The sequence below is a fragment of the Pleurodeles waltl genome, chromosome 9 (assembly GCF_031143425.1).
Source record: "Pleurodeles waltl isolate 20211129_DDA chromosome 9, aPleWal1.hap1.20221129, whole genome shotgun sequence".
In the NCBI taxonomy this organism is placed as follows: Eukaryota; Metazoa; Chordata; class Amphibia; order Caudata; family Salamandridae; genus Pleurodeles; species Pleurodeles waltl.
Genome location: NC_090448.1, coordinates 168,460,010 through 168,479,247, shown reverse-complemented (window position 1 = coordinate 168,479,247; position 19,238 = coordinate 168,460,010). Strand labels below are relative to the sequence as shown.

The 19,238-nt window shown below is 41.2% G+C and overlaps 1 protein-coding gene across 8 annotated transcripts in view; it reads right to left on the bottom strand.

Annotated features, from left to right (window-relative positions):
* The window catches only part of PRICKLE2 (prickle planar cell polarity protein 2), a 1,019,428-nt gene that overhangs the window by 69,418 nt on the left and 930,772 nt on the right, over positions 1–19,238 (bottom strand). For all 8 annotated transcript variants that reach the window (XM_069206505.1, XM_069206507.1, XM_069206504.1 and 5 more), the window contains one exon: positions 12,071–12,919. In XM_069206505.1, the coding sequence (XP_069062606.1) occupies positions 12,071–12,919 (849 nt within the window). The remainder of the gene's footprint in view (positions 1–12,070; positions 12,920–19,238) is intronic.

The following is a 19,238-nucleotide window of genomic DNA, read 5'->3' as shown; positions in this document are numbered from 1 at the left end:
ACAGATTGATGTGCTGCGTAAGCACAAGGTATGCTTAAGAGGTGGTTGGTGTCTGGAGACATAGATGACATATGTCCTGGTCTTGCTCAGTATATTGTCATCTCTTACTGCTTATAAGCATCTCATCACACTGTTTCGGTGCAAAAGGTGCTACATGTTTGCAAATGAGTGGCATACTGACCTCGTGGAGATGGCCAGAATGTTTCGTTGTTCGTCTATTCAACATACGGGCCTTTCCATTACCTGCCTCTCCTCCTGTGTTCCTAAATCCACCCAATGCCTGTATTTTCTTCTTTCTGTTTGATTAGATTCCAAAAAGGGACCTGAAAATATACTTTAGCGAACTATTAGACTAAGGCATCTACTTCACGAATCTGTGTTTGACCAAATGGCCCCCAGTTTAAATTTTGGGGGGTCCACTGAGTCTTAAAATGTGTACCATTGACTTGGGTGGTGATATATGTTATTGAGCGCCAAGATGCCTGAATGGGTGTATGCGCACAAGAAAAATATATATAGCTATCTGCACTGGAGTGGAATTGATTAGGGGGGTAATAATTATGCCTAGGAAAGGTGTGCTGAATGATGAACCAAGATGGTTGACCACCTCCCTCCAGGTCATTGGAGATACTGTTTCCAGTACTGGTTTTTGTGAAAGCCTAATACATTCTGAATATAGTAATCTTGTTTTTACTTCCATTGAGCTATTTAGATCAACACACCTGAAGTTAATGATTTGTAGATGAAAAATTAAGGACCAGGATCAGTGTCTTTAATGACCTAGAGTGAAAGTGGTCACCCTAAACCACAGCTTTAAGGGAGCCCACGAAGGGCCAAGAGGGTAAATGAAATGAATTATGGCAAGATATCAGTAAAAGATTGGTAACTTGTCCCAAGACAATCTTAATTTGTTCCTTAATATAATGAGTTGGATATATAGTATATTATGTGTGATGAGTGGATTTTGACATCAGCCTTGTTTTCAGAGAGCACTGAGTGCAAGTGAAGATGTGATCAGGAAGTGACTCACTATTGAAGCACAATTATGCTTGTCAACATAAGTGCGAGGTGTACAGGAAGACACTGAACATCAGCCAGACCACTGACAGACCTGAAGGTGCATCCGAAGACATCACTCGGTTGAAGCAAGATAAAGCAGGAAAAAAATAACAGTTGGATGACTCAATGACTAAACCAGCGCTCTCTCGGACTATGACACAGCACATAAAGAAAACAGTTTTTATTAGAAAATATTACTTTTAGCAACATAATTAACCAAAATTACCATACATTACCATAATTTACCAAAATGTAATTTACAGAAAATTGAAACATCACACTGCGTTAATCATGATATGAGCCATGCATCATTCTAATGATGGAGTATAAAAAACAAAAAAGAAATAAAAAGAAATACATTAAAACATCAAAGTATGAAAAGAACTAGTAACCAATGATGACGTTGATCAAGTGTTTATACATGGCTTCAGTGCAAATCTTTTACATCATCTTATTTGTTTAAATTATAACAAATCTGCGGCAGGGCTCTTTTCGGGCAGGGAGTGAATATAAAATAAATAAATGAATTTCAGATTTTGAGTCTTAAAAAGGAAAACAATTCTGCTCCTCCTTCCCCGAAATGTGATCAACCTATGAAACAACAGATACATTTGTGCCAAATGTGGTTCCTTTGTCATGGACTGCATACATCAGTATTACAGAATTAGTTTTACAACTCGCTATATAACTGCTGTAGCACATCATACAGTGGGACGTCACGAAGGAACAATCCTGCTACTGTATGAGGCGATCTACATACAAAAGAGAAATCCTTCAAGCTCCCATTATGGCCTATACACAAGTGGTGAAAAATATACTCCACCCAACGCGTGACATACATTTTATTTTGCTCACTACTTATGGGGGTTTCACAAACCCTAAGAAACAGAAGGTGCAATTACAGGCGGACCCTGTGAAAGTGAGGCTTGGTTCTCGTGCAATTCCAGGACAATGAGAGCTGTGGCATTGAGTCAGGCAGGATGGCTATGGCCTCCCAGCATGTCATTGTTCCTGGGAATTCCTGCACCTGGGACTACAGAAAAAGCTTGCCTCCCCTTGCAAACGTGTTAGGAAGCAATCAATCGGCATCTACCACCATGTGCATCCGCCTTCACAAGCTACTGGGGCTTTAGGCACACCTGCAGATAGAGCAGTAGGTGAGACTGCCACAATCCACACCTTACTGTGCACTTTGTATGTAATACACATCAAGGTACTTAACAATCGTAAGCAGCGAATTGGTGGAGCACACGTTGAACTGGATGGGGCTTCTTAGCAATACTGACAGACAATGGTTGTTTACTGCCACTCCAGTAAGTCACCACAGCCCTAGTCTGTGCACTGTGTATACAGACAGTCACTTTAACTTACATATACACAACTGCTCTTTTTTCTTGCTTCGAATGAAGCAGAATCCTTAAGGATAGAATCCTCGGCCTGTACTAGGAATGAACATTCATTTTCATAATGGGCAATAATAGAGCCATATTTGGCCTTTAGAACCATGGAGTCTGGATGTTGTCCAACTCTAACGTGGGGGCTTGAAGAATGGCACACTGTGTCCCAGTTGAAAATCAGATAACTGGCATTATTTTACACCGCTCTCTGATTACAGCAAGTCTTTCTAAGACATCAAGGTGCACTTTAGGGACCATTATAGTTTAATGGAGATCAGTCTTTTGACCCTGTCGTTCCTGATCAATGTCTGTGCTACACATCTTTAATCCCCATGAAACTGGTTTCTCATTGACATATAACCATTTTGAAATTCTCAAATATTTCGTAGATTTCTTTTTTTGGCATGCACACTTTTACATAACTATGTACAAGATACATTTCATGTAAAAGCTTTCTTCAGCACATGTTTTCTTCAGACATGTCCTGTTTCGGTGATGTAAAGAATGTTGCATTCAAGCTTTTGTTTTTTACACCAGCAGAAAGAAATGGTTTTGAAAGATTTAGTAAGTCCATAGCAATATAAAGTGAATGTTTATAAAGTGTATTTTGTTTATAAAGTGTATTTTTGTAGAGCGTCCTTCAACATGAGCTACGAAGCATATACAAATATTTTTACCAGATATTCAGGAATGTATGTGAAATTTGTTCTAAATCCTCCAAGAGTCAGATTTGGATCTGGTGGAACAATGTCTCTGTGGGATATGCCACCCAGCTCGATTCCGAGTTAACCACATGTGGAATTGCACATGGTGTCTTCTCGTCTATTCCAGTAGCCGATTCCTCCTGCTGAAAGCAAGGGTGATTTGTGAAAGAAATAAGGACTTGGAATTGAGAATAAAAACACGGGAAACTGCCCTCTAGTCCTCTTTACGTCAACAAAGAGTTTAAACCTTATGTAAATGTCTAGATTATATATATCTCTGTCGATCCTTCTACTCTAGGCCCCTCCTCAGCTATGCTCTGCGTAAGCCCTTTGATTTCCAGAAGCCCCGTAAGTAATTCCACCGAGGATTTGAAGGCGGTTTGATTCACCTTGATGGGTATCTTCATGAAGACAAAGTGCCTGAGTCTCAATAAGCTTGATAAGGGAGTGTGGACCTGGGTGTGGACCTGAATGGAATTATCCCTCTTGATAGGGTAGGCTGGTAGTCCTTCTCATATCTATTTCCCACAGCACTCGGGGTGATTTGTGAACTCTCCCTACTCATTGCAATTTTTAATTCCTACCCCCAGTCTTTCTGCAGTTCCACGTCTTCTAGGGATTTTGTTACAAACTGCTTCCCTTCTTTCACTCTACTGCATTTTCTGACAGTAATGTTCCACGTTAGAACTCAGTTTTGTTCATTGTATTGTATGTTCTCAAGGCAATGTTCTTTGTTTTCATTCAGTGTGACCAGCTGTCTCCCGCTTTGGAGCCCTCTTTATTTTGTATTTGCACAGTGCTATGGTGACCAGGGGTGGCTCCTCCTTAATAGCGGAGGAGTGTCACCCCCTCCACAGTCAGGCAATGACAAAAAAATAGATAATAAAATTATTTTATTATTATTTTATCAGTAATTGTCTGATTGAACCATGCAAGTCTAGGATGAGGCAGGGCCGGTCCACAGAGAGGAGGAGTGGTGGGCATTGTAAAGTGCACATGTCGTTTTGGCCGGCCGTCTTAGGATGGCCAAACCGACATGCGCATTTACATTTCTCCAACCCAACTGTGTTACACAGCAGAGCTGGAGAAATGGCACAGGCTCTATGTGCCTGAGCGAACGTCAAACCAGCCTGCTTAGGCCACTCCCAGCGCTCCTCTCGTGCTTGGGATAGCATAAGAGCAGCTTCTGGATTGGGAGCCTGTGCCCCAGTGACTGCCTGGAAGAGAGGAGCGACAGAGGTGGCTGGGATCAGCAGAGGCAGGAAGGTAAGTTTAAAAAAAAAATTAAAAAATTAACTCCCCCTTACTGTGCCCCCCCCGCATCACCACCCTTGATTGGCAAAGCCGCCACTGATGGTGATGCTGACAGTTAAACTTTTATTTCCATTTGTCTAGTTGACTGTGAGTATAAGCTTTTTTTTTAATTTACTGAACAAACCCATCTTCACACTTACTTTACTTTAGGAATGTCATTCCGGGTCATGCAACCTCACAACAGATTTACATTTGGTAGGTAAAATCTCTCTTTCTGCTCGAGTTTACCATTACTGCCTTTAGACTCTGGCAACATATACTATGTGCTTGGCTAGGTACACGGCTAGCTTTACAAACTATTAAGGGGAAGTGGCAAGTGACTTGCAAGTACATTTTCTAGGCTACCTCCTGGTGTAGGCAATTCAATTCTCATTCCTCATTCTCACCAGCAGGTCATTCGTCACATGTGTGATATTAAGAATGGTTGGTGGTATTGGTACAACTCAGCTGCGATACACACTCTCTGTAATGTCACCATGCCAGTTTCATACCTCAATGTGACCTTTACCATCACTACTACTTAGGCTGAAAGATAGTTTACTATTATGTTGCTATTCTCTCTTCCGCCACTGACCACCCAAGTTTATTGTAAAGCACTATAGAATAGTTAATTCCTAATCTTAATGATTTGAAGAATTCTAATGTTAAATAAGGGTACCAAGTGGCCAAACTTCAGTTAATAAATCAAAGAACAACAAAAACAATGTTCAGGGCTATTGAAAACCAGCGCCAGATACCAACCCAAGGTCCAAACACAATATTCCAGTAGTAAATTTCTCCATAGCTAGAACTGACACTGAACACGCTCTATTCGAATTTCACCAGATTAACCAGTTGCTCTCTGTAGAAGATCCATGCCTTGCTAGGTGTGGTCCAGACTTTGTAAGGGTGTCACAGCCAATAAACTTTTGTAGTGCCAGAAAATCTTTCATCAGTCCTGAGGCCACTTAAGCCCGCTTTTAGATGACGCTTTTGCTTCAGTCGGCACCCCAGGAAAAAGCATGACTAATATGTTTCACATGTGACTGACAAAGCTGATGCTACCCTGTAGTCGTTCATCAAGCGCAACCACATACCACAGAGTATCTGTGGGGAATACTAAGGGCCCGCAGGAACTCTGGATGCGGATTCCGGCACTTAGTTATTAGCCAAGACCTCTCCTGATTGTTCTGGGACTCCTAATAAAGACCCAGGAGGCAGGACCCTAAGACGCCATTTGTGTTCTTTAGTGGTTTCAAAGTGCTGTTAAAAAATACTGCTCCTCAGCTGGACTGCGTTTACACGGGCTTGTTCTCGGAAAACACTGGGGATGTACTTAATTCCTTTGCAATTTTGTGGTATTGTTTCCTTCATTTCCTGGACTGTATCTGCCAGCAATTTGTTTCCTTATTGTTGCGGGATGTGCTCAAGGAAATGCACGAAGGATGAACAAGGATAGGGTTAGTTTGCAAGTAGTTGCTGTGGCAAGCAGTTCCAAAACAGGCTGTGGAAGTTTGTTTCTTACCCCAATAAGTTACAGATGAACGTCTTGGTGAGAATTTCAAATCAGGCTGAATTCTTCAAAACACTATTTAGGCCCTCTTTAAGAGTGGTGCACTTTCCCCAACAGTAATAACTCTTAGTCATTTTTTTGCCACCGGATTTACAAGTGTCTCCGGGCCCGGAGTTATAGAGCCCACAAACTCTGGCACCAATAATTCTGGATCCGGAGACACTGGACCGGTCTTTGAAGCTGCTGAGGCTGTGGACAGTAAGAAAGCCCAGACCCCACCCCATCTTTGCAACAGCACGAAGAAGCAGAAATGCTCCCGCCAGACAAGATAATGCCTAATTATCCTATTAACTTAGGACACAGCCTTAATATCCTATTTGTAGCAGGCTCAAAAGTGATGTGGTATGTACTACAGTTCTATATATTATACAGTACTGTTCTTTGAAAAAGAGAAGGTAAATCCTATTTGCAAAAGGCAGAAGCAGATCTGGGTGTAAACAGTGAGGTACATTCCTGCTGCACCACGGTGCTCCGCCAGTACAATGTAAAATACTATATATATTACTTTATAATAATTAAAATTACATTATGTTAAAAAAAACATAGAAATTCACTTAAAAAAACAAAGGTTACAGGGATGTTATAGATAGGCTCACATCACAAGCATACAAAACAACAGAAATTCAGCTGTTATAGTTAAAGTTATTACAAGGAACTATAACTTGAGCCCTAAGATAACTATAACTCGTGCCCCCGCCATGCACTGTTTTCTCATCAATAATGTTTTTGCAAATGTTGTAGTGATATTGTCAATGATGTTATCAAAGATGTCATGAGTGTTGTAATATCTGGGGTACTAAGCAGTGCATGGCAAGGGTACAAGTTATAGTTAATTGAAATAACTTTAACATTAACAGCTGAATTTCTATGGTTTTGTATGTTTGAAACGTGAGCCTAACGTTCCTATAACCTTTGTTTTTTTATATATAGGTTCTAAGCAGTATATCCAAAAATGAGGAGCCGAGAAGCTACCCAGAACAATACTTTTTGCCACAAACAGAAAAGCGGAGGGAAGCGGTTATCCTACTGGAACTGACACGCCGTTCCTATTGCTTTTGACACAAAATGTTCTACCTGTGGTGCGCCTGCAGAGACATGACAGCAATCATAGTAGGATGATAAAGCACAAGAGGCTTCAGATAAAAATAACATGACCAGCACTAAAAAAAAATTTCAACCAAGGTACATACGGCCATTATCTACACGTTGTCAAGGCGGTACTGAAGGAGCGAGCAGACTCAGTCACGTGCCCAGGATGCTTGTCAGAATGGAGTTGCAATGCACAGATTCTTCGCTCACTCCAAGAAGGCTAAATGATGCATTCTGAGCTTGGCTGTTATTATCTTCTTGCACAGTGGCCACAGATTAAGACCATAACATTGGGAGAAGTTAGGTATGGGGTCTTCACGAATGAATAAGTGTTTCATACTTCAAAGGCCTCCTATTAGTACATTCTCACCAATTCAATACACAACCAATACTGATCATAGTAATGATCTGCCAAAAATAGAGGACACAGCTTTTCCTTTTTCTCTGTGACTCTAACTACCTATTACCTATATTCTTAAGGCAGACATACAACATCTCCAATACCGGATCTCCAAAGCATCACATGCACAGCCTCTTCTGTGAGTTCCTCGCAGCTGTTTGGGTATCGTGGTTTGCTTATTTGAATGCTAGGTAGTCCAACATAATGGACCCAGCTTTTTTACTGTTCAGTTTTACAACAGAAAAACAAAGATACAAATTGAACGACACTAAACATGTACCCGGAGAAACTCGGAAAAGCTTGAAAAAGTCACATGGAAAGTGTACTACAAAGACACCAAGGATCACTGACCACATCTATGTAAATTCTCTTAAAGTTTCCGACTTACATGGAAAATGTTCAAGCCTCACGAGCTTCTGTGTGGGTCTGACTCTACTTCAGTTTACTTCTGAATGCACGTCTTTGAAACATTGTCTGTGTGAGAATCCAATGGCCGTATGACATCAAGAGGCCCGGGGGCACAATGGGCATGTGCGCCCCCCGGGCACTCTGATGTTACAGAAGGGGCCACAGATACTTCCGCTGTGTGCACGGACAGTGCACCCTTTCCATGACTGCTCTCCAGGTGTTTTTTGGACTCATTGCCAACAGCATTTATTACAATTTACCACCGGCTCCCGGCGTCAGCCAGTTCCCTGCAGCAGTGGGTTCTTGTGTCAGTACTAGGCGGTCTCATGTGACTTGCCGGTTTTGGAGCAGAGCCCTACCAAACATCGAGAATGACTACTTTGCGCGCGTCACTTTTTCTAACTTGCAAAATATCAAGTAAGAGTTTCATTCATGTTGTGCTGTTTGGATTGCTTTGCATGGAGGAGTCATACCATGTTCAGTTTCTTTCTGTATTAAAACGTAAAACACGATAAAGAAACTCATGACTGTGCCCCTGTTTCTTTGTGTAAACAAAGGTTAAAATGACATGCAAGACAAATGGAAAATTCCAACATCCTAATTGTGTTACTCTTTGTTGGAATAATTGAAACTCAAAGGCAACGATGGTACACTCTGAACATCAGAAGGCCTCTCTTTAGATGCGGAATTGAGTAATATATGGTAAATGTAGGCAAAGAGACTTCTAATCCGATGTGCGAATGTGACTTTCTGCAACCTTTCTTTAGAGACTGTAAGAACGCGAGGTGTCATCTTATATGACGTGAAACATTACCAAAAATGGGGTTCAGAGTGCTGCATAATCAAAGCAGATTTACATTAAACTCATCAGATCAAGCGAAGTAAATAAAGAGCAAGTGCGTAGTGTGAAGGGCTGAACAGCATAGAGTATATGGGTGAAACTAAGGCATAGTCACAGGTACTAGCAGCTGCCACTGAGAATAGGCAAGATACCCGAGCACTGTACAATCAGCATAAAGGCAAAATACTTGGATATAAATTAAAGCAGAAGCAAAGCAGAGTAATGGGAGTTTCAGGTGACCACTTCACTTCAGGTAGGCACTGTTTCCAGCCTTGGAATTTTGTGTGCTATCCTAATGATTTGTGGACGAAACGTTCAGGACTAGAGATAATGTTCATAATGATCCTTGTGGTAGGTGGAGTCCAACCCCAGTTGGCTCTGTTAATCAACGTGGAATTGATATATGGAATCCACGCAGGGTTGTAAGCCCTATCAGACGAAGGTTGGAGACAGTCTAGAAACAACAAAATCCCATCGCTGGAAATACTGGCACTACAAATGTAAACAATGTATGGAGTTGACACAGGAAACGCAGAAGCGTAGGCACAGTATGGCCACCAGTAAAAAAAATCAAAAGAGGTCATAATAGGATGAAATTCCCATTATGGTGATAGGTCAAGGCAGATAATTCAAGAGTAGTATATTATTACGGTAGGTCCTGCACTCGGAAGAGATGCAGTCTAGGGATGCCTGTGGTAGGTAGGTATTAGGGCAAGTGAAACATAGAGTAATAAAAGATGAGGACAAAGCAATATGAGCGAAGGGGCAGGGATTCAGGCCCATGGCCATTTGTGCCCAGACAAGCCATTACAGAGAAGATGCCGCAGGAGGAGGTCCTGGCTCCAGACTCCTGGGATTGATGCCCAAGGAGGAAAGGATGAAGAGCTATGTGAAAAGGACAAAGGGACCCAATGAGAAAGCTAGTCAAGACTCCAGTCAGTATAAGTCTGGGGCTTGCAATGTGTAGGGACTAAGAAAGTGTACGGAGGACAAAAAAAGAACGGTAGAAGGTAGTAAAAAATACACCCCTGCATATGCTCTTGCTACAATTGCTTTTTCGCCTAATAAAATACAAAAGAGTGCACCAAGTGCATTTACATTCCAACTAAACTGCCATCTAGTTCAATGAAGCAATATTTAAAATCCCCAAAACGCAAACAAGCATTGCATTAACAAAGTTGTATGCTGAGTTCATAGTTGACCGTGCTCCAATCACCTGCTGCTAAGAGTTGGGAAGGCAGGGCAGAGGCTATGGAGCAGTTTAAAATTGTGTGCCCTTATCATGCCTTGATGCTTGCAATGATTGGAGAGATCATCCATTGATCTCCACTTTAATTTCAAGGGGTGAACTGCCTGATCTCCCTTGCACAGGCTCTGCCGGTTTTAATTTGTATTGCAGTAGCTGCAGCCAGGGGTGATGCCTACTGTTCTTCACTTCTAAACTAAGTCCAGAGGCCTGAGGCAAATAAGGCTCTTCATGTTTATATTTTTTTTAACAACTGGGATTATTCACAAGTATTATGTGAAGGGTTCCTGAAATAATGATTGTGTATACTGAAACAAGTATGCACTGGAGATGGCTTGCATTTGCCTTCAATGCATGAAACACTGAGGCGCAAGATGGAAGATAACTCTTGCCAACAGAGACACAACAAAGGAAACAAATCACATCAGTCAACAGTTCCGTTTTGCTAAGGATTTCATCAAATTATACCCTGAATTGTTTTGTCTCAAGCTTCAAAGCACAGGCATTTGCGCTGAATATGTTATGACATAGAGTACTTAGCAATTTAAATACTGTGCACTGCTTATTGACTTACTCCGTACATTAACATTGGTGAAAGACTCCAATTATCCTGGTGTGACTTGGTTTTCATTTAAAAACTCATCCTCTTTGGGACACTCCCTCCTTTCAACATTAAACATTACATATGTCGCTTAGACCTCACACCCTCTTTTTTCCACAAGTAGTACCACAGCCAGGCCTTCCATCGACAGTGGAACTCAAGTTCAGACCATACTGCACTGTTGGACACTCCACCCCTCCCATATATTTTTGTTGCAAGACTATAGCTCCTAACTCAATTAGTCCATCTCCTAAAGTATTTCTGCTTCGTACATTACTGCGCCTCCTTCCTCCAGCCCTAGAGCCCCTGCAGCACAATGCTGACTCCCTGGAGCACCACACCTCCTTCCTGCATATCCATACCCAACAGTTCAAGCAACCTTCCTTAACCAGCATGGCTTCTCCCTGCAACAATGTCTCCTTTCGTAGTGTCATGCTCCATCTCAACAGCATCATGCAGCCTCCTTATAGCACCATGTTTTCTCCCTATATCATCGTGCCTCTTCACTAGAACACTGTGTTCTCCCTCTCTTTTACCATGTTTGTTTCCTATAGCACCATGCCTTTTCCATACATCATCACCCCATCCTGAGCCACCAGGCCTATTTAGACTACGTCCCCTACTTAGTCATGCTTCTCAACATATGCCACACCTTGTACTTGAGACTCTGACACAAATAATCACCTTTCCTCCCAATACAAAGACTACTCTCTAAATAATTGCTTATTGCTACGCACATGAATAGTCACTGACTACTGGGAACAAACACGTTCTGTGTCCTATGGTCAGGATCTAAAATAATTCAATGTATTTAAAGATGCAATATAAAGTTAGAAAGATGATGAATTATTAGAAAATAATAAACTATCCATGCTTTTTCAAAAAATGTTGTGAGCACATTACATAGAACAAGTGTAACGTAAAATGCTTTACTAATATTCCAAAGCTAATGGTCGCACCAAGCAGAGAAACTGCAGGAAAATCCACAAGAACTGAGCGTAGGTGTGCTACATTCTATAGACTTTTGCCACAATGCTGTATGAAGCAATCTTTCTATTTTCTGAGTTTAGAAGCATCATATATATATATATATATATATATATATATATATATATATATATATATATCTTACTTACTTAACATTTGCTAATGATATTAATCTATATATTAAATGTATCGTTTGCTAATTGCTGCATTTCACTAAATATGTTTACATTTTCTTGTTTTCATCATAAAACAGGTCTGTCAAACCTAGCAAAGTCAAAAGCGCTTTTGCCATCAGTTCCACCTTCTACTTTTTGCTAACGCTTTCACCAAATTATATCCTGTGTTCCACACATCAAAAATCCAATTGTGCACCTCATTTCAAGCTTCACAGGACAGGTAACGGCAGTGCACACATTATGGTATGGTTCTAGATAGCAATTTGAAGGTTGTACATTGCTTGTTAGGGTCTTACCTGTTGCATTAGAGAGGGCGAGTGACTCCATTGATCCCCGTGGCGTCTGTTCCGTAGGAGTGAGTTCCTCTGGGAACTTAAGCACATTGATTGGAAGCCTGCTTTGACACTGCTGAGTGGACAGGCTTTGCGCTTCGTCATATGATGGAACTCGGATGTTGGTCCTGGTCTCATTAAAACTCTTACTGGTCATCTCTCCATAACTTTCCTGCTGCCTGAGTCTTCCCTGGTAATAATCATCCCTGCAGTCTTGGACATAACCCTCACTGTGCCCCATTATGGCTGTTGACAAGCTTCTCTTTGGATTACTGAACTGCTTTGCCCACATATCTGATGAGGTCCCGGACACCTGTCCTGGGCTATAGGAAGTCCTTATATTACACTGGCTGAGAAGCTGTAATGGGCTTTGCGACTGGCTGCGCTCCATTTTGTTTCCATAACGGTACAGTTCATCTCGGCTCCTCCACAAATGTTCTCTATTCAAGCTTGGATTTTGACTAGACACACTGAGCAAGTCCATCTGTAGCGAGAGTGGATCCACATCTGCGGAAAGTCTATTGGAGGTCACATGGAGCTGATTCATCTTGCTGTCCTCCGGTTTTCCTTTGTTTTTGCCAATTTTGGCACTTCGGCGCGATTCCTTCGCTCTGGCATTCTGAAAAGCAGAGTCCGAGGAATCCGAGCCATTGGGGTCCTCGCCAGCACTGCAGGACCTAGAGCAAAATATCTGCCCCTGCTTCGGGAGAAAGGGACGTCCCAACAGTGACTTCTTACAGTGGGCACAACAGAAGCAGGTCTCTGTGGCATGCCAGTGCTGGCCGTCGTAGGTCATTTGACCCTGGTCAATCCCTTTGAAAGACAAAATGGGCGAACAGTGTAAGCATCATGACTGGACTCACATTTTTTAAGTTTAAAATGTTATTGCCATTTAAGAATAATATATTATGTGAAAGAAAATTGCATTTTTGAATGCTGGTTTTCCCAATACATTGCACGTTAGCAAATGCAAAACATATTATCCTGAAGCTCATTTAGGAAACTAAATACATTTAAGAATTTCGATTATTTGAACACGAGCACAAGATAGATCATCCAAAAGTCGTTTTTGAAACAATATTAGTAATTAATTTTATTGTTTGAAAATGTGAATTAATTTAAAAGCATGCGTTCTAGTGATTTCCTGGTGTGTAGTCCTATTGAACCTGAGCCAACTACACTGGGCCAACAGAGACCTCAAAGTGAACACTCTTGGCATCTACACTTAGGAAAGCATTTTAATCAAAAGCAGTTCTGAAAACAATTCTACTCAGAATACTCCACGAATAGGGCGGGGCAGCTGAAGGAAAAGCATTGCAAGCCAAAAGAAAGCTCAAGAGAAATTTATACTTGTGGAGCATTTCTGGCAAAATCGTAAAAAATGGACAAAAACTATTAATTGATACGTTATATGTAATCATCTGAAAACCAACCGCTGCATCCGATTCCCTTCCTTTTTCCATTGTGGTTATATTAACACATGAATTGTTCATTGTCGCACACATTTCTGTTCCTAAGAGCATAAAGATGTGTTAATTACATCAGTTTTTGTGGCGGTCACGTGCATAGAAAGGAGTGCAGAATGAACAGTGCACATAAAAGGAGCAAAAATGACATTCTCTGCCTTTATTATTACGGTTATTGGCGCTTTGTGTCTTATTATGCTCAAAGGAGTACTGAACCTTCTCAATTACAGTGAGTTGTGCCCATGTAATTCTTACGACCGGTTAGAGATTTATCCCTTGGAGGGTATTAATACACGCCTGAGTCATTTTTGAAGTAATTACAAATGTTAGTTCTTTTTGTTCTAAAACTGACTTAAAACACTCAATATTATAAGGACTTACTGCCACTCATATTTACAGGCCGGGCATATGCACAGCTGTAAGCATGCCTGGTCGCCCTGTCGCTTTAGGGATGCATCACTACCTGTAACAGGTATGTCTGTCAGCCTGTCACAATCTCACCCCTACACCTTAGGAGTCAAGAGAGATCAGGCAGAGGTACATTTGATTTTACTCATCTTTTTCAAAGAACCCATATTACCCAAAACAAAAAAAAACTGGAGCTGTCCAACAACCCAAGTCTGTTTTAAAGGCCTGCTTTGTCTATTTTCAAGAAGAAATCGCACATTGCTAGTAAAAGTAGGCCGCATTCGTGGGCAGCCTTTGCCCCACCATCCACTACACTCAGGATGAACAGCGACAGAAGACTGATATCGAGGGAAGACTCAAAGCACAACTGGTAAGGCACGTAGAGATGAGGAAGGAACAGAGGAAACAGCAGAGTGTATTTTAAGTTTTGATTTTTTTTAAAGAGAAATTCAAAGTTTTTCAAATATAACTTACGGTTTTTTAATGAGTCAATACATCAATCCTAACGTAACTTTGTATTAACAACAGGTTAGGTGAAAATGTTAGCTTAAACATAGCATTATAAACAAAAACAAAAAGAGTGAAGTTAACCAAGTTATGGTATTTCAAGTAACTATAACTTGCACCCCGCTATGCAGAATGTTGTCTTCAATGATGTCATTTCATTTGTCATCAGTGATGTCATCAATTTTGTTATAGAACAACTCATGGGTGTTGTAACATGTGAGTTATAAGCAGTGCATGGCAGTGGCGTAAGTTATACCTACTTGAAATAACACTACCTGGTGAATTTCATTGATTTTGTTTTATTTTGAAATGTTATGTTAAAACTGACATTTTCGTCTATCAATACATCACTTTACCCCTTGTTTTTTTTAATTTCTGTGTTTTTTTAAACAAAGTAAGATATTATTACCATACCAAGTTATAACATCACATTAACCTTTGGTGTTTTCAGTGCATTTCTAGCTTTTTTTAATGGAACACAATATTTTATTACCAATTGGTAAGTATGCTAATCACCCTGAGGGCAACCAAACCCTCCGCCACATACAGCCTTTGCCATTGCGCAGTGTGAGTTTGGCTGCAGGGTCTGGCTTGTGGTTAGCTACAAATGACCAAGCGTGAACCCACCCACATACACACTTTGGCTGGGCGTAGCCAGGAGTAGACTGGCACCAAACCCCTCATGGGTATCTATCCTCCACTGCACACAACCTCTGGCCATGCGTGGTGTGGGGCTGGCTGCCGGCCTTGCCTATGGCCAGGCCCGACAGCACACACGCAGGCCAATCTCCCCTCATACAGCTACCAACTCCTTGCATAGCCTTTGCCTGTGTGCTGTGCAGGTTAGCAGCATGGCCAACTGCTCACTCATGGCGACCCATCGCAGACACTCTGGCCACATCCCTTGTTGGAGCTAGTCAATATAGTCCAATCTACTGCAGGAGTGAGACTGCTGACGGGCAAATAAGCCCCAGCGGCCAAACATGTTGCTCTTTTATTTGAATTTGCATGACTGATAGAGGGACCTTTGCAAGCTTCCTTCATTACCAAACATATAGTTATGCATCTTAGAAACTACTAAATGGATTTACATCAAATCATACAAAGCATACTCTCTGGGCCAAGATTTACCTTTCTGCCAAATTTGGTGAAATTCTGTTCAGGTGTTTTAGAGGTATTGCTGTTCAAATTTCCTATGGACATTGTGTTTTGAGACCCCCTTTTGTCCCAGGCCCCGCTTGATGAATGTCCCTGGAACATTCCAGGAAGGAGCTGAGGTATATAAGACTTTCTTAGGACAGTTTCATGAAGATTCTTCAAATGGTGACAAAGTTATAGGCAAACCAACAAATGCTTTTCCAATGGAAACTGTGTTATAAATGGAAATATATATATTTATGTGTGTGAGTGTATATATATATATATATATATATATATATATATATATATATATATATGTCACTTAAAAAAACAGAGGATATAGAAATTCACTTATAAAAGCCAAAGGTTACAGGGATATTATAGTTAGGTTCTGAATTTACAGTTAGAGTTATTTCAAGTAAATATATCTAGCGCCCTGAGGTAACAATAACACGCGCCCCTGACTTGCACTCCTAATTACTCCGGATATTTACAGTACTCATGACAATTTGTGCATTGCGGAGGGACGAGTTATAGTTACTTGGAATTACTGCTGAATTTCCATGGTTTTGTGCGAGTAAATTCAGATACTAACTATAATATCCCTGTAACCTTTGGCTTTTATAAGTGAATTTCTATGGTTTTTAAAAATCTATTTCCTAACTATAACGTCCCTGTAACCTTTGGTTTTTTCAGTGAATTTCAGTTTTTTTTTTTTAACATGAAATAATGCTAATTACTATATGTTAATCTAACCATCCCCCTTTTATACTTATAGTATTTTGTGTGCCCACTGCATACTGTTTTCTTTAAACCCTGGGGAGGTGGTGGTCACTGGGGCACGGAGGGTCTACAGGACCCCCTAATGTATTTTGGCCTGGGGAGGCGGTGGTCCCCAGGGTGCAGTTGGTGTGCACCTCCCCCAACACACTATATACTTTAAGCCCCAGGGAGGTGGAGGTTCCAGGGAACAGGGGCAGAGCAGCATCCCCATATATTATGCTTATAGCCCCAGGGAGATGGCAGGCCAAGGGGCGGTGAGGGGGCCATGAAGGCCTCCCTGCATTCATTAAAAAACTTTTGCCCGGAGAGGAGATGGTCCCTGGGGCACGTGTGGGCCCAGCAAGTCCGTCCGCATTCAGAATTTACAGTGCTCCGGGGAGCTGGTGGTCCATGAGGCTGCAAGGGGTGGGGCCACGTGGGAACTTTTGTCCTGGGGAGGTGGTGGTACCCAGGGCACAGGGGCCATGCGGCCCACCCACATACTTATTTTGCAGTGCCCCGGTGAGATGGCAGGACCCGGGGCTTTGAAAAGTCCTACGAGGGAGTCCCATGCGCCGCCCCTCTTTTTTCACCCCCAATGCACCCGGGACCTGGCCCACCCAGGGGCAATATTACAAGCAAGTGTGTGAGACTGTGCTTGCCTTTTTCTTAAAAAGATTGTGCCAAAATTCATGTAAATTTACAAATTTCAGCCACAATTATAAAAAAAAAATGCTTTTCAGCCTGGGTAGGATCCTGGGGGACCCCACACCAAGGCTAGAGTGGGCAGGATAAATGTACACTGCCCCCTTTTCATTTTTTTAATGTTTATTTTTGAGACTCTGTGAATCCGTAAGTAATGTCCTAAAGTAGGTAAAACTCGCCCCCTCACAATGAACTGCTAATTACTTTCCATATTAACACACTCATGACATCACTGATAACATCACTGCAACATCTGAAATAACATAACTGATGGCAACACTGTGCATGGCAATGGCACGAGTTCCAGTTGCTTTAGTGCACAAGACGTCTGTGAATGGTGTATACATGTCAGAATTATCCTTGTTTTTACCAGTAAAGACTGGACTAACCCTATTTTTATCAATCCGGATAGATTTGTCAACATGACAAAGCAGTTAAAGCAACATTCTAAGCACCTCCTCGCACCGCCCCAAGTCAAGGTGTGAGTAAAAGGGCAATTCAGAAACATATACATTGTACTCTTTAACGTCGACATTCGTCACCTGCATTCATACAAATGCCTCTTATTTTATTAGACTAATGGTCTTTATTTTATTTATTGAACAAAGATTCTATATAACCTCAGATATTTTCTTGACACTGTTTTTAAAGCTGTTTTAAAGTAGATGATACAATTTTTTTATCGGATCCCGTAAACGCATTTTTACAGGTATATGTTCCTGGTTTCACACCGGAATTGTGCTGCAGTTGATCTAAAGTTATTTTAGAACACTGGGTGCTTTCAAACCTCATTAGTTTTACACCTCGCATCAATTGCGAAAAAAAACGTAACGAAGCACAGAGGTAGTGATCTGGAAGGTGGTTAAAATATTTGTGCATTCCGTTAACATTCACTTCACATTAGTGTTCCCTTCTGCTTGAATCAGATCCATTCTTCATAGGTGGGCAGCACTGCCGCTTAAATATACTGCAGCCTGAATGTACTTCTTCTTGCAGTGTTGTTCACAACAAAATGCACTGTTACCTTGGCAACTGCCACATCATATGGTATTTATAGCACCTCAGGACTACAGAGCTGCTTCTTCTACATTAGTGTATCTTCCCTGGCAACAATTTGTTCATCCAATAGGACAAAGTCAGCACGGATGTGAAAATACACCCAAAGTCAAGAAATGTGCCGATCGGATATAGGAAGCTACAACATTATGTGAAGACAATTTGTGCTGGTCTGCACACCTACCTTCGGGATATCCTTATTTTACACACACACACACACATATATATATATATATATATATATATACGCACACACACATATATGTATGTGTGTGTAGCTATATACACACACACATATATTTCATTTTATTTAGTTATTTTTTTTGTTGCTTTTTTGGCTTCAGAGTTTAAACTATTTTAGTCCAAGGATATCCCTTCGCAAGACCAAGAAAAACCTTTTGACTCCTGTGTTCTATTTTACTGCTCGCCTGGAGTACCTGTGTTTGGAAGACTAATACACTGTGGCTGCATTTTACAGAATGCAAGTACCTCTCTGTCTCCTAAGGGTAACCCCATACGAGATGCTCATTTATAAAAAATGGTTCACAGTACAAGAAGTTTGCATTCTTCCTGAATGGGAGGCCTTGTTCTTGCAAGGATAATAATGATTAACTTTTTATATAGTATCTGAAACCGCATGTTTACATTTTTTAGCATTTGAAGTAGACTCTTTCTGAACGGCACCATCAGTTTTTTTCTAGAGATAATGGCACAAATCTTTGCAGTCTTAATTCAGTTTTTCTCAGTCAACAATGTGGTAAAACCACAACACCAACAGTAGTACTATAATTCAAGTGTGCACAAAAGGGGTAAACCGGTCGAGCAAATTTACAATTTATACCATAAAATACAGCACATCAACCAAAGTCGATGTGCTGTGTAGCTTAAAAGGGACAGAGCAGATCAGCATCATATCTACGTAGATGTGGCAGTACTACTTTATTCCAAAGTGCTTGCCCACTTCTTGGTGCCTAGTGCCTCGCACACACCTCCCTAAAGCTAGCATCGCTTTTGTAGCAGAAGGGCATGCTTAGAATTCGCTTTAAACGTTTACCACTGTGTATATGCGTTGTACTGTATAGCACACC